General features: G+C 31.7%; 1 protein-coding gene across 1 annotated transcript; it reads left to right on the top strand.

Moving 5' to 3' along the window:
• Positions 1-1085: 1085 nt before the first annotated feature.
• On the top strand, positions 1086-6748 carry LOC108914149 (tetratricopeptide repeat protein 5-like). Its single transcript, XM_018719875.1, has 8 exons — positions 1086-1218; positions 1319-1669; positions 1721-1963; positions 2019-2072; positions 2124-2309; positions 2504-2679; positions 2754-2898; positions 6096-6748. The coding sequence occupies exons 1-8, from the start codon at positions 1144-1146 to the stop codon at positions 6213-6215; spliced, it is 1350 nt and encodes a 449-aa protein (XP_018575391.1). The 5' UTR covers positions 1086-1143; the 3' UTR covers positions 6216-6748.
• The last annotated feature ends 10692 nt before the right edge of the window (positions 6749-17440 follow it).

Here is a 17440-nt window from a genome sequence, read left to right on the forward strand (position 1 = left end):
AAAAGGCCTGTGTTTACATACCTATTAATTGTTTATATAAATTTATTGCAGCCTTATCGGAAATTACTTTACAGTTAAAACTGCAGTTATAATTTAATGTAAAATCTAAAAGAAAGTTACCCGATTTGATCATTGTAAAAGGATTGTTGATGAAATATCGCGTATACAAAGACGTTTCGTGGGGTAAAAACTAGGTCGCCTTTCTTGCAACCATAACATAGGAGAAGGGTGCGGTTGCTTGTATAAGAATTAAATACCTTATCTGCTGGTATATGCCTGCCTGACATTGTCGCCTAGGATTCAATACGTATATCCCAATTCCTAAGATCCTCTTGTGGTTCCAATAATTAAATAAAGTCACAACACCAACTCCATGACAGAACGATACACTTTGTTGCACCAACACTGGGGATTTTAACTTAGCATAGTAAATTTTCGGGGCCGAAAGAAGAACTGCACTTGCAACAATAAAACATAACAATTCCACACTACACTTAACACAAAGTGCACACTTGCTCAAAAGCACAGGTAAAAGACAAAATACAACAATGCAGTGCAGCCTACAGCCCCTTACGCGATGCGCCTACGTCCTCAGAGAGCGACTGCCTCTCTCTTTCTGTTCGTTTTCGTTTATATATTTCTTCTGTCACAAAATCCGCAATACTTTGCCGCCATCTCTGGGAGAGTTTTAAGCTAGTAATAATAACATCGATAAAGAGCCCAAGAATTCTTTTGATCGAATAAATTATTGTTAAAACTATGTTTTTGTTTATATGTTGGAATTTATTAGAAATTTCTCAAGGAATTCAATACTTTATCACATGTACTTATATACTGCTTTTATTTTAAACCGAAACTCTATAAAGCTACGGCCAAGCTGAACTACCAAACTACCTATTTCTTTGTTATGAAATGTTTTTTCTTTATGCATATCTCATTTTCCTTGTTGTTTAATTATATTTTATAACCACATACTTTAAATAAATCGAATTTTGTAAATAACCATGCGTTGAATACGCTATTCGATTAACTCACAGAGCGATGAATTTTGACAAATAAATGTAACCTCAAAAAAGAAAAACAAAGTGTAGTATGTAAAAACGATTTAGAAATAAAAGTAAAATAAAATAAAATAACATAAATATGGACTGTGAGAATGAAGATATTTTTGCATGTAAATGTGAAGAAAAGCATGAAGATTTACTACAATTTCTTAATGTAAGTAGAAAAATTAGAAATATATACCAGGTGCAGGTTCACTTTACTATTAAACTTAAACAGTATGGTTATTTTTCCATAAAACTATGAACAATTGTAGGATAAGGTAGATGCTGTTTATTTATTTAGAGATAGATATTTTGAAAATCACAAGATTGAAGATGCAATAAGGAAAAATGAGGAAATCCAAATGTTACTGCAAACTACTTTAAAACTATTTAATGATCATGAACCACTAATTAAGGATGTAAGTCGTGCAAAATATAACTTTTTGAAAGGAAAGCTACTCAATGTTGTACCTAAATACAACAAAGAAGCAGAAAATTTACTATCAAAATCAATCAAGTTAGACCCAAAGTTAGTCGATGCATGGAACGAATTGGGAGAATGTTATTGGAAAAATGATGAATTAGGAAAATCCATTAATTGTTTTGAAGGAGCCCTAAAGGAGGTTAGTATGAAATTTTTCTCCTTCCACAATATTATACAGTTTTGTTGATAGAAAAAGAACAAATATTCTTTAAGAAGTCTGTCTATGTTATCAAGACAAGCAGCATCAAAAAATAGGGAAGAAAGGGTAAAGAATATAGAAAAAGGATTAAGTTATGCAAAAGAAGCCGTTCAGCTGGATCCACATGATGGCTTATCTTGGGCAGTATTAGGCAATGCCCATTTATCATCATTTTTTGGAATACAGCAAAATCCAAAAATTCTAAAACAATGTTTAAGTGCTTATTCACAAGCGGTAAGTTTTTGGAAACAATTCTACTGAGTGTATTTCCATACAATATTCTTTTCAGGAAAAAGATTTAGTAGCTAAAAGTACTCCAGATCTACACTACAATAAGGGCATAGTAAGTAATCTTCTGACTGTCGTGTACTATTAAAACAAGTTTTCTTTTTAGACGTTAAAATACGAAGAAGAATATAAACTAGCTTTAGAATCGTTTAACGAAGCTTCCCTTTTCGACCCCACTTGGGAACCACCTACGATTAAGGAGAAGCAACTCGTGAAGTATTTGAATGACATACAAGAATTGGTGTCTACAAGTGGAAAAATGAAAGCTAAACGATTGCAACAGACACTTCAGGTAAATTATAAAAAAAGTATATGGTGCGTGGTAATGTGGGTGTTTTTTATTGGATAACACGGATAATAATACACTATTAAGTATACCTCCGATAATCCTGACCTTCGATAACTGCGACTCAGATACCCGAAATTTTGCTCTAATGTTTTAAAGTATAGATCATCTAGTACGTACATTTCCGATTTCTGTTTTAGTCAATAGATTCAAAACAGTTGGGTCCTTACAGTGGAGGAAGTTATACGTCTTCCAACGGTGAAGCGGTAAAGCTTATTGAAACAAAATTGTCAGATTTAAAACCCGGCATTAATGAAGAACGAGTGATTTTAGGGAAAGTGGTTTGTTCAGTTAGGAATGAGGATACAGTACCATTGTGAGTATAAACTGGAGAAATTAAAAATTATTCCTGGTTTTTATGCATATGGAATAATTATATAATCATTTTAGTACATTCTGTTTGGTCGATAAGGCTGGGACTTGTGTGGTTGTGACAGTTTTTAATTTAGCCGATGGGAAAGGAGTTATAATAGGAGATTCCGTCGCTATACCGGAACCTTATTTAACCATCATTGATTTTTCTTACAAAGGAAATGTAAGTATATCATCCAAAGCTATAGTTTATTTTTCCTTTTTTTTTTTAATTATTGAAAAATCACGTTAACAGTACATTTGAACTAATATTTAATCATCGAAACCTACTTTTTTCTATCAAATTTTGATTAAACTTATTAGACATTTTTTAATTTAAAATCTTACAGTTAGGATTCAGCTTCCTTTTAATTAGGTTTGTACCAAGTTTTACATATTTTTTTTTTGTTAGTGGCAAAATAAAATATTTATATTTTTGTTGCATTTCAGCCTTGTTTGAGGTGATATCAAAAAAAGACTAACACTTTCTCATGGCCACTTTCTGCCCTCTATCGAATGGCATAATCAATTTTTATATGTAACGTTTCGTCTTTCCAGGACCATCATCAACTTCATTTTTTTAAATAGGGACCTGGAAATTTTACTACATTTTTTGCAAGCCTTTTTGACCCCTAATACTGCACCGCCTCGGCTCGAATCAAATTCAGACATTTTGTCTCGAAAAATTCATCCTCAATGTATTCGTTCCAAATTTATCTAAATTTTTAATTTAAATTTCTGTTTATTGAATTATCATTCACTCTAGTTGTAAGTATCATTAGACCTTGTGAAATGCACCTAGTAATTATTAAACTATTACCTGGTCATACATAACTCCATAAGTTGTGTCAAAATTAAAACATTATTACAATTTTAATTTTATTATTAGAAATTAATTCTTAAAAATACATAGAAACAACATTAACTAAATGAGTACTTTAAAATGTTACAGTGAATCTTCAAAAACATTTCCGTTTTCTTCTACACAATAATTTATCCGTATCGCAATATTTTGTACTGCCCTTTGAATATCTCTTCTTCTCAGGGAGTTAAATCCCTTCAAGATATTTGCCCTCAATTCTTCTATGTTGTTGGAAACTTCTTTATAAATTTTATTTTTCAACGTTCCGCAAAAAAAAGTCAAGGGGGGATAAACCAGGTGACTGTGCTGGCCATTCGATTACCCCACCATTTCCTATCCATTGTCCGGGAAACTCTTGATTTGAAAAGTCCTGACGTTTCTAGTATTGTGTGGAGGTGCACCATCTTGTTGGAACTATACGTGTGGTAATATATTTAATGGAATATATGTACAGTATGTATGCCTCGAACTCAGTAGTCAGAAAATTGAGATATCTATAACCGTTTAAATTGCCCTCATAGATTAAGGGTCCTATAGTGCAGTCTAAAAAATTTGGGTGATTCTGTAATTGCTGACACAACCAATTGCAATATGCCAAATGCCGTTCTGTGTCTCCTTTTCTTAGGCAATGAGAAATGTGTATTTTAAAGGATTTGTAAAGATTTTGTTTAAGGATCCTCCATACTTTTACATGACTAATTCCTGGTAAATTAATATTCAAAGCTATTTCTTGCGTTGATTTATGTGGGTCATTATTAATCTAGCATAATTAAAAAAATATGTTATTATGAATACATACAGTTTAAAAAAATTTAACAAACCTCTAAAATCTAAAATACCTTGTGTTTCAATTTCTTGTATCCGGTTTCCATATTTATTTCTAGGGTTCTCGAATGTTCCAAATTCAGTCAAATTCCGATGAATTTTTTGAAATAATGTTCTATGAGGTTGTTCTTTTTAGGATATTCATCCAAAAGCATTTCACATGCTCTGTGAGAGTTGCAATTACAGGTATAATAAATTTTTATCATATTACGTTTATCTTCATTTGAGAAGGGCATACTCAATAATGCAATAACTCAAATTAGACAGATTAATATAAATACTCTCAGTAACTGTCAGTTCTTTAGTATGTGTTTGTTTCTTAACACATTATTCATGGCAATCTTTATAATTACAATTAATTCGTCTTTTTTTAAAGTCTATACGTTTTCGCAAATGTTGAAAATGAAGATAAGTGTAATATTATCGAAATTTATTATACCTGGAACCGTAACTATAAACATCCTGAAAAAAATTTGATCGGAATTTGTTTGAATTTTGAGCACTTGAGAAACCTCCAAATAACTATGGGTAGGTACAGGTTAAAACTCTAATAATGTTTTATTGTAACCTATGATGGTAGTAGTTTAAATAACTAGAGGTGGATATCACAGGGTCTAATGACACTTAGAGTGTAGAATTCAAGAAACAGAAATCTAAAAAAAATTAGATAAATTTGGAACGAATACATTGAGGATGAATTTTTCAAGACAAAACGCCTGAATCTGGTTCGGGCTGAGGAGGCACAATTTTGGGGGTCATAAAGGCTTGCAAAAAATATAATAAAATTTCCAGGTCCCTATTTAAAAAAATGAAGTTGATGATGGTCCTGAAGAGACGAAACGTTACATATAAAAATTGATTATGCCACTCGATAGAGAGCAAAAGTGTCCATGAAAAAGTGTTCTTCTTTTTTTGATATCACCTCAAACAAGGCTGAAATGAAACAAAAACGGATTTCCAAAATTTCAGTTTTTTTTCAAATATTTCGAAAACTAATCATGTTAGTCTTGATTTCTTAGAGGCATAATGTTGGTCCCCTGATTACGCAACTTTGCACCCATTTAAGCTGCTTCGTACCTCTTACAGTTTCCGATATCCCTGTAGTGAGAGGCGAATTTGTAACAACCTGTATATGATATACAGGGCGTATTTAAGTCCATGTTATAACTTCAGGGACGCGTTTCTTGGATCATAATTAGGCCTAAAAGAACTTTAAATAATTGTCTGGTTATCAAATATATCACAATTATTTTACATATGTCTGAAAATGTTATACGTAGATTGATGAAAAGATTAGTAACTTACCTAAAGGTAAAAATTCTCTGAATTGGTATCAAATATCTCAACCAGTAGAGATAGCAAAGGCACTTTCATTGAAAACCTCAAAATTTCTATACCACTGAATTTTTTTGATAATTCATTCATTTCGTTCGATTCATAATTGTATTTCAAAGAAAAAATGTATATTCCATCTTGTTTGTGATTTTTGAGTCATTCCTTTTTTTAACTTTAAGTTCACCTTACTAAATACTTACAGTCTTACAGAGTAAATCAGGACTATTTGTTTGCAGCAACTTCTTGTTCTAAGTACAATTTTAAATGAAATGTTATCATCACAGTCAAAATAAATTTTAATTATCTGATATATATTGGAGAGCACAACTTTTAGGTAATTTTTATGTTGCTCGTTTCAGGAATACAAATTTAGGCTCATCAGGGTGGAAACACCAGTGATATTAGTAGTGAATGGCAAAAAAGTCAGTAGAGACTTACAGGCGGGTGTTCAAATGTCAATATTTAAAAAATTCGACTAGCAGTGATTTAAATTATGAAACATATTGGTTGATATATCAGGATGAGACTAAAAGTGCAATTAAAACATTAAAAACAGCTTTAACTGACATGATTATCGACTGATATACCTAATCAATAGATTTACCGAAAGGATGTTGCAAGGTAAAAGTTCTGTACCACATTTATATACACAAAATATTAATTCGCTTATTTATTTTGGAGTAGTTATGTAAAATATGTGGCTGAAAACATTTGGTTCTGTATAAATGGTTTATAATCTTGCAAATTATCTACAAAGTTTTGATGTCTGTGATAATAGTTGGATGAAAATAAAATGAAGTAAAATATTTATATAACAACTTTTATCTTTAGTAAATGTAGTGTTTTCTGTAAAAAAAATATAAATATGCATTTACTCACTACTGTATATAAATGTGGTTTAGTTTATGTGTGATGGATAAAGAAAATATCGTGATGCCAAAAAATGTCACTGATTTTTTTTTTGAATTAAGACTAATTTTTAAATTTATTTTGTAGTGTATACCATACTGAACTCAATTAATATATTTGATTCATTTTTCATAATGTAATAACATGTTTAATCAATATATATTTCATTTTTTATACAAAATTAAAAAAACTTTTTGTAATAAAATTAATTTACTCATAAATTGTTTTAATCTTGTTTTATTTATATACTGCGATACTGCTTTTCACTATTCACTTACTAGTTTATTTCACCTAAAATGCTACTGAAAAACAAAATGGCTTTGTTTTGGAATTATGTAATACAATTTTGTTCTCTTCCAGTTAAAATCATTTAAAAATATTCAGTTTATTTTTACACAATTGTCAGTAAAGTGAAACAAATTCAGTACACAGGCATTTTTGTTTGCTCTTTCTAGGGGGCAAAGCTTTGGGATATTTTTATTTTTACGTTCCAATTTTTTATGATTTTATACAGGGTGTGCTGTTAACACTCCTGCTGCCATTATCTCCGAAATGAAGACATTTATTTTAGTTCCAGAAACTGGAGTTAGGTCCCTCAAATAGCTTCAAATTGCAGTTAGAATTGTCAGTTCAAATCTTTCTGTATAGATGGCGTGGCGATACTAAAAAAAATGTATGCGGTCCATCTGAAAGATCGTTAAATTTTCAGTAATTTTTGTAATATAAAGTTTTTCCCAATATTTACTTGTTTTTGAGACATGTCGACTTCAATATGCAGTGTATGATGTAACAGGAAAATCTATTATTTTATTTAAATCAGACTGAGACAAAATATTCTTTTAAAATATTGTTATAATGGCTTTATTCACAAGCAATAGTTAGTTGGTTAGTTTATTGACCACGTTTACATACATAAAAAATTATTTAGTATCACTACACCATCTATACAGAAAAATTTGAACAAACAATTCTAAATGCAATTTGAAGCTATTCGACGGACCTAACAACTCCAGTTTCCGGAACTAAAATAAATTTCTTCCTTAAATTGCACATCCTGTAAATACAGTGTCCCATGTTGGAGCTATAATACTATCTATGAAATTCGTAGTTTTTATACAATTTATGAGAAGTTTTGGTAAAGAGCTTTTCGGTGGACTTTTCCTTCAGAAGTTGTTATCATTATATTATTATATTATTATTTAATTGTTCATGTTTAAAAATTAAAAAATTTAAAGTTTCAGTATTTTAATAAATACTTAATTTAATTTGTAAAAAGTTTATCAAAAAACGTAACAACTAGCTCTTTTTTCTAATTTATTGGTTCCATAAAGTTCCATTTTTTTATATTTCATTGAAAATAACAATAACTAAAACAACAAATTAATCAATCCGTCGCTGTTTACGTCCTGCATCCACCTTTCAACCGATTTGTTGATGCTGTTTCGTACAAAATCATCTAGTCGTGTGTTGAAGAAGTTGGTGAGCAAGTTTTTGTGGTCTTCATCAATGGTGACAAGGAGCGGAAAAGGTGATAATCTGTTGGCGCAAGCTCTGGAGAGTACAGCGGATGTGGTAGAACCTCCCATTTGAGTTCATCCAAAACCTCCTTAACGATGTTTTCTGTGTGAAGATGTGCGTTGTTGTAAAGAAGGATCATTTGACTATGTTGATCGGCTCTTTTGTGCTGGATTGCTTCATTCACACAGTGAAGCTTAGCGAGATAGCGTTCCTTATTAACAACCTAGTTTTTCTCCAGCATATCCCAGTACACGACACCTTCCTAGCCCCACTAAATACAGATCATGGTCTTCTTGGAATGGAGTTCTACCTGATGTCTCTATCTCTTCCTTTGCTTCACTGACATAAAGTCATCATTTCTCATTTTTGGTGACAATTTGGTACAGAAATCGTTGGTCTTGGCCACGTGTTGTGTGATAACGGATGATATTTTGAGCAGCTTTGGTATGGAGATTTTGTTGTTGCTGAACATATGCGGCATCCAAGCCCCGAGTTTTTCAGTANCCTTATTTACTATTTGTTTAATTAAAAGACTGCATGATTAATGATTATTAATAATTATTGGAAGAAAGCTACGATTCAAAAACATTGAAATAAACATAAGTATAATGAGTGTTTAATAAAAAAAAAAAACAAGTTAGAAAGGTTTTTAAGAAGAAGACTCAAAATTTAGTTTAGTTTTGTTAGTAGAAATAGAAACATATAAGTAATTAAAAAAATACTGAATAAATAATAAATGTTAATGATGATTGTTAAGTATAATAGCATGTTTATATTTCGCATTGCAATACCAAAATTATGACTTTTTTTAGTTTTAGAAATTTCTCGAGAATTCGAGAATTCCCGGGAATTTCTAGTTGAAAATTCTCGAGTCCCGAGAAAAAAGTAGGCCGAGAAATCAGAAATCCTAACTGGTAGCTATGTAGTCTTTATCAAATTCAGGGGTTCATGTCCTTCTCTTTGCACCTTATGTGTATCAGTTGACACGGTTCCTCTCTCCCTGTGTCGACGATTGACATTGGTGAATAATGGGTTGCTAGGAAGTGTTTTGTACCTTCTTGTGTACAATTGACGAGCTACACCGTAACACAGCATATAAGCAGGTTCTCCAAATGTGTAATTACCCACCATGAAGGCAGAACTTAGCTACAGTACATAAAGCATGATAAGCAGACAACTGTACACTGACACTAAGAAAACAACTTCCTGTACACAGGCTCGGGTAGACTTCTGTATGTAGTTGTGTGTTTGTAGCTACCCAAGTGATAGGAGGTCAAACACCTCCTACTGCTGTAAAAACTTTATTTCATATTTCCGGCTAGAGATTCCTCCCAAATTTTTGAAACACCCTGTATACAGAATGTTCAGTAACTAATTGTCTAGACATCTCTAATACATTCAACAATAAAATTTTCGTTTCTGAGATGTAGGGTGTACATACAAAAATATCCACAAACTTAATTCTTATAAAAAATAAATATACCGCTGCCTAAATAAGCAGAAACTGGTATAATTAAAATTTTCAATTTTTCAGCATAAAAGGCATAGATGTTTTGGAGAAAAATAAATTTCAATGTTCTGCTGCAGCTATCTAGGTTTTAATTTTTTCTACTTCAACACTCTGTGTGTCCTAAAAATCTAAAAATCTTTATTTGAACTACCTTCCTTAAATTTATGGCAGAATTTATTGATATGTTTGATAAGTTAGTAATTACACCCCCTATACAGGCTGTTACAAATTCACTTCTCACTACAGAGATTTCATAAACGGTAAGAGATACGAAGTAGCTTAAATGGGGGCAAAGTTGTGTAATCAGGAGACCAACATTAACATTATGCTTCTAAGAAAACAAGGCTAACACGATTAGTTTTCGAAATATTTGAAAAAAACTGAAATTTTAGAAATGCGTTTTTGTTTCATTTCAGCCTTGTTTGAGGCGATATCGAAAAAAGAATAACACTTTCTCATGGCCACTTTTTGCCGCCTGTCGAATGGCATAATCAATTTTTATATGTAACATTTCGTCTTCACGATCATCATCAACTTAATTTTTTTAAAATAAGGACCTGGAAATTTTATTACATTTTTTGTAAGTCTTTTTGGCCCCTAATAATGCACCGCCTCAGCTTGAATCAGATTCAGACGTTTTGTCTCAAAAAATTAATCCTCAATGTATTCGTTCCAAATTTATCTAAATTTTTAATTTAAATTTCCGTTTATTGAATTATCGTTCACTCTAGTTGTAAGTATCATTAGACCTTGTGAAGTCCACCTAGTTATTTAAACTATTAACTCCATAAATTATGTCAAAATTAAAACATTACAATTTTAATTTTATTATTAGAAATTAATTCTTAAAAATAGAAACACAACAGGAACAAAGGAACAACAAACACTGAATTACTTTAAAAAAGTACAGTAAATGTTCAAACATTTCCGTTTTCTTCTACACAATAATTTATCCGTATCGCAATATTTTGTACTGCTCTTTGAATATCTCTTCTTCTCAGGGAGTTAAATCCCTTCAAGATATTTGCTCTCAATTCTTCTATGTTGTTGGAAACTTCTTTATAAATTCTCCACAAAAAAAAAATCAAGGGGGGGTAAATTGGGTGACCATGCTGGCCATTCGATTACCCCACCATTTCCTACCCATTGTCCAGGAAACTCTTGATTTAGAAAAGCCCTGACATTTCTAGTGTGGTGTGGAGGTGCACCATCTTGTTGGAACCATATGTGTGGTAATACATTTAATGGAATATAGGTACAGTATGTATGCCTCAAACCCAGTAGTCAGAAAATTGAGACATCTATCACCGTTTAAATTGCCCTCCTAGATTAAAGATCCTATAATGCGGTCTCTTTCATCTGTTCATATAACTTCATGTAAAAAATTTGGGTGATTCTGTAATTGCTGACACAACCAATTGCAATATGCGAAACGCCATTCTGTGTCTCCTGGTCTTAGGCAATGAGAAATGTGTATTTTAAAGGGTTTGTAAAGATTGTGTTTAAGGATCCTCCATACCTTTACATGACTAATTCCTGGTAATTTTTCCATTTTCTTGTGTCTGTTTCCATATTTATTTCTAGGTTTCTCGAATGCTCCAAATTCAGTCAAATTCCGATCAATTTTTTTAAATAATGTTCTAATAGGCTGTTCTTTTTAGGATATTCATCCAAAAACATTTCACATGCTCTGTGAGAGTTGCAATTACAGCTATAATAAATTTTGATCATATTACATTTATCTTCATTTGAGAAGGGCCTACTCAATAATGCAATAACTCAAGTCAGACAAATTAATATGAATACTCTCAGTAGCTGTCAGTTCTTTAGTATGTGTTTGTTTCTTAACACATTCTAACAGTAATCTTTATAATTACAATTAATTCGTCTTTTTTTAAAGTCAATACTTTTTGCAAATGTTGAAAATGATGATAAGTGTAATATCGAAATTTATTATACCTGTAACCGCAACTATAAATATCCTGAAAAAAATTAGATTGGAATTTGTTTGAATTTTGAGCACTCGAGAAATGTCTAAATGACTATGGGTACGGGATTTAAACTCTAATAATGTTTTGTTGCAACATGTGATGGTAATAGTTTAAATAACTAGATGGATTTCACAGGGTCTAACGACACTTAGAATGTACGATCATTCAAGAAACAGAAATCTAAAAAAAATAGATAATATTTGGAACAAATACATTGAGGATGAATTTTTCGAGACAAAACGTCTGAATCTAGTTCGGGGTGAGGCGGTACAGTATTAGGGGTTATAAAGGCTTGCAAGAAATGTAATAAAATTTCCAGGTCCGTAGTTAGAAAAATTAAGTTGATGATGGTCCTGAAGAGACAAAACATTACATATAAAAATTGATTATGCCATTCGAAGAGGGCAAAAAGTGTCCATGAGAAAGTGTTCTTCTTTTTTCAATATCACCTCAAACAAGGCTGAAATGAAACAAAATCGGATTTCCAAAATTTCAGTTTTTTTCAAATATTTCAAAAACTAATCAGGTTAACCTTGATTTCTTAGAGGCATAATGTTGGTCCCCTGATTACGCAACATTGCCCCCATTTAAGCTACTTCGTAACTCTTACCGTTTCCGAGATCCCTGCAGTGAGAAGCGAATTTGTAACAGCCTGTATATGATATACAGGGCGTATTTAAGTCCATGTTATAACTTCAGGGACGCGTTTCTTGGATCATAATTAGGCCAAATAGGACTTTAAATAATTCTCTGGTTACCAAATATATTACAATTATTTTACATGTCTGAAAATGTTACACGTAGATTGATGAAATGATTAGTAACTTATCTAAAGGTAACAATTCTCTGAATTGGTATCAAATATCTCAACTAGTAGAGATAGCGAAGGCACTTTCATTGAAAACCTCAGAATTTCTATGCCACTGAATTTTTTGGATATTTTATTCATTTCATTTGATTCATATTTGTATTTCAAAGAAAAAATGTATATATTCCATCTTGTTTGTGATTTTTGAGTCATTCCTTTTTTTTTAATTTTAAGTTTAGCTTACTAAATACTTACAGTCTTACAGAATAAATCATGACTTTGTTTATAGCAACTCTTTGTTCTAAGTACAATTTTAAATGAAATGTTATCATCACAGTCAAAATAAATTTTAATTATCTGATATATATTGGAGAGCACAACTTTTAGGTAATTTTTATGTTGCTCGTTTCAGGAATACAAATTTAGGCTCATCAGGGTGGAAACACCAGTGATATTAGTAGTGAATGGCAAAAAAGTCAGTAGAGACTTACAGGCGGGTGTTCAAATGTCAATATTTAAAAAATTCGACTAGCAGTGATTTAAATTATGAAACATATTGGTTGATATATCAGGATGAGACTAAAAGTGCAATTAAAACATTAAAAACAGCTTTAACTGACATGATTATCGACTGATATACCTAATCAATAGATTTACCGAAAGGATGTTGCAAGGTAAAAGTTCTGTACCACATTTATATACACAAAATATTAATTCGCTTATTTATTTTGGAGTAGTTATGTAAAATATGTGGCTGAAAACATTTGGTTCTGTATAAATGGTTTATAATCTTGCAAATTATCTACAAAGTTTTGATGTCTGTGATAATAGTTGGATGAAAATAAAATGAAGTAAAATATTTATATAACAACTTTTATCTTTAGTAAATGTAGTGTTTTCTGTAAAAAAAATATAAATATGCATTTACTCACTACTGTATATAAATGTGGTTTAGTTTATGTGTGATGGATAAAGAAAATATCGTGATGCCAAAAAATGTCACTGATTTTTTTTTTTAATTAAGACTAATTTTTAAATTTATTTTGTAGTGTATACCATACTGAACTCAATTAATATATTTGATTCATTTTTCATAATGTAATAACATGTTTAATCAATATATATTTCATTTTTTATACAAAATTAAAAATACTTTTTGTAATAAAATTAATTTACTCATAAATTGTTTTAATCTTGTTTTATTTATATACTATTTAATTGGACCATATATTTACCACGGAATATTAACATATTTACATTTTCTGAGAGATGAACTACATTTATTGGACAACATTGCCCCTCAACACAGGGTAAATGATTTATGGTTCCAACAGGATGGCACCTCTCCCCCCACAATACTAATGCTCTGCAAGAATACTTAAATGAGAGGTTTCCGGGAAGGTGATGAGGTACTAACGGAGTTATAAGGTGGTCGGCTCGTTCACCAGATTTGACCCCATTTTTCCCATGGGGTCATTTGAAAAACACTATATCGGGACCCTATAGAAGACATGGCAGATTTATAAAATAAAATTTATGCAGCTACGGCGGCTTTAGATCGTGACATTTTATTAAGAGTCTGAAATATCGAACTAACGAGAAGACTAATATCCGAAGGACGTAATTTTGAACATTTATTATATCTTTGTTTTAACTTACTTGAGTAACTACATCTACATCGCCATTATTATTTTAAATACTTTCTCTTTTTCTGTAGTTGATCATTTTTTTTTATAATTTATGTTTGTTAGTATATGGTGTGAATAATGTCATTATAACAATATTTTAAAAGAATATTTTGTCTCGGTATTAATTAAATAAAATAATAGATTTTCCTGTTACATGATACATTGTATATTGAAGTCGACTTGTCTCGAAAACAAGTAAATATTGGGAAAAACTTTATATTACAAAAATTACTCAAAATTTAACTATCTTTCAGATGGATCACATTTCCACGTTCCAGAAATCAAAAAATTATTTAGTATCACTACGCCATCTATACAAAAAAATTTGAACTAACAATTCTAACTGCAATTTGAAGCTATTCGACAGACCTAATAACTCCAGTTTCCGGAACTAAAATAAATTTCTTCCTTAAATGGCACATCCTGTAAATACAGTGTCCCATGTTGGAGCTATAATACTATCTATGAAATTCGTAGTTTTTATACAATTTATGAGAAGTTTTGGTAAAGAGCTTTTCGGTGGACTTTTCCTTCAGAAGTTGTTATCATTATATTATTATATTATTATTTAATTGTTCATGTTTAAAAATTAAAAAATTTAAAGTTTCAGTATTTTAATAAATACTTAATTTAATTTGTAAAAAGTTTATCAAAAAACGTAACAACTAGCTCTTTTTTCTAATTTATTGGTTCCATAAAGTTCCATTTTTTTATATTTCATTGAAAATAACAATAACTAAAACAACAAATTAATCAATCCGTCGCTGTTTACGTCCTGCATCCACCTTTCAACCGATTTGTTGATGCTGTTTCGTACAAAATCATCTAGTCGTGTGTTGAAGAAGTTGGTGAGCAAGTTTTTGTGGTCTTCATCAATGGTGACAAGGAGCGGAAAAGGTGATAATCTGTTGGCGCAAGCTCTGGAGAGTACAGCGGATGTGGTAGAACCTCCCATTTGAGTTCATCCAAAACCTCCTTAACGATGTTTTCTGTGTGAAGATGTGCGTTGTTGTAAAGAAGGATCATTTGACTATGTTGATCGGCTCTTTTGTGCTGGATTGCTTCATTCACACAGTGAAGCTTAGCGAGATAGCGTTCCTTATTAACAACCTAGTTTTTCTCCAGCATATCCCAGTACACGACACCTTCCTAGCCCCACTAAATACAGATCATGGTCTTCTTGGAATGGAGTTCTACCTGATGTCTCTATCTCTTCCTTTGCTTCACTGACATAAAGTCACCATTTCTCATTTTTGGTGACAATTTGGTACAGAAATCGTTGGTCTTGGCCACGTGTTGTGTGATAACGGATGATATTTTGAGCAGCTTTGGTATGGAGATTTTGTTGTTGCTGAACATATGCGGCATCCAAGCCCCGAGTTTTTCAGTACATTTCATAAATTGCAGATGTCAGGAGATTCTTACAAGGATACAATCCATCTTCTCAGCCAATTCTCGATTAATTTTGCGGTCATCCTCTTTCAAAAGCACCACTCAAAAGTCGATCAGAGCGGACTGTGTCATCAGACTCAAAATTGTCTCTTTGTCTTTCCAATTAGGAATAAACCTTGTGACAAGCTTTTAAATCACATAAGAACATAAACGTACTGATTACAGATAGTACGGGTCCATTTATCATACTTTTGCTTATGACATTTCTATAGAGCAATCTAAATAAAAAATGTAGATACATTTGGAAGGATTATATCGAAGATGAGTTTTTTGAGACAAAACGTTTGAATCTGGTTCGGGCTGAGGCAGTACAATATTGGGGGCCATGAAGGCTTGCAAAAAATGTAATAACATTTATAGGACTGTATTTAAAAAAAATTAAGTTGATGATGGTCTTGGAGAGACGAAACGTTAGATATAAAAATTTATTATGATAGAGGCAAAAAATTTCCATGAGAAAGTGTTATTTTTTCAATATCGCTTCAAATAAGGCTGAAATGAAACAATAATGGATTCACAAAGTTTCGGTTTATTTCAAATATTTTGCAAACTAATCATGTTAGCCTTGATTTTTTAGAAGCATAATGTTGGTAACAGGTTTGAAACGTAGTGCAACAAATGAGTATAGTCACACTGGCTGGTACATGCGCTGGTTTCCTTCTGGGTCAGACGGCACGAGCCTGGTTTGTACTAATTTACATTTTAAAACGGGTTCAGCTGTGCGGGTACTTATGTTCGCCAATAGAATTTTGTCTATTAGTATCACGTGACTGCCCACGTTGACTGTATCTTCTTAGAGACCAATCAGTAGTCCTCATATTATTTTGTTCAGTGCGACGTTACTTTATTGTTTCAAACTTGGCTGGACCCGGCAGGCTGCACCAACCAATTAGAGTTTGAATTCCTTTTGTTTGTAGTTCTATTCTGTGATTAGAATATATAAACTGTAGAGCAGTGTTAATGATAATTAAACTAAATTTATAAAAGCAACCCTTAGACTTTTCTTTTTGATGCAAGGGACCATTATTTAAAATTTCTTTTGTGGGACACATCATACCAAATAGACTAAGAAGAAATTTTAACTCGTATTGCAGAAAATGCAGAAGTTAGTAGTTCTAGAACCACTGCTGTAAGTAAAATAGCAGTCCAAAAAATCTATCATAAGGGAAAGTTGTATCAATACCATTTTACACCAGTCCAAAATCTTTTACCAGCAGACCTCCCAGGTAGATTAGTTTGACTAGTATTTAGATTTCTTGCAGCACCGTTTAGTTAATACCTGGATGATTTACCATTACACTTACAGCAGAATCTCTGCTTTATGCAAGATGGGGATCCCCTCATTTTTCTGTCCAAATACGGAACTATCTTGATCAAACTCTTCCGGATTGTTGGATAGATTGTGGGAGTCAAATATCATGGCCTCCTCGCAGCCCTGATTTCAACCCCATGGACTTGGAGAAACTTTAAACACCCCGAAAGAATTATGGCAGCAGGTTTTAAATGCTACAGAATCATTTCGCGATAAGGATTTATGATGGTTTAAAATTTGACAATCTTTTAATAAATGTGTTGATAAATATATTGAAGTTAGAGGTGGACATTTTGAGCAATTATTGTCAGAAAGGCATATTTTTTGACATTTCTAAATTATTTTAATTATTTCAACTATTAGCTTTGGAAATTTCAAAGCCAAATACTATCTCAAAAACGGTGCGAGATAGCTACTTTCATAAAGTATACCTTTTTTGTCTGAAAAAAGTTGGGAAATAAGAATTTGATACCAAAGATGAAATCACTGAGATCCCCTAAAGTATAAAAATGTTAT

Source organism: Anoplophora glabripennis, unplaced genomic scaffold (genome assembly GCF_000390285.2).
Source record: "Anoplophora glabripennis isolate ALB-LARVAE unplaced genomic scaffold, Agla_2.0 scaffold931, whole genome shotgun sequence".
In the NCBI taxonomy this organism is placed as follows: Eukaryota; Metazoa; Arthropoda; class Insecta; order Coleoptera; family Cerambycidae; genus Anoplophora; species Anoplophora glabripennis.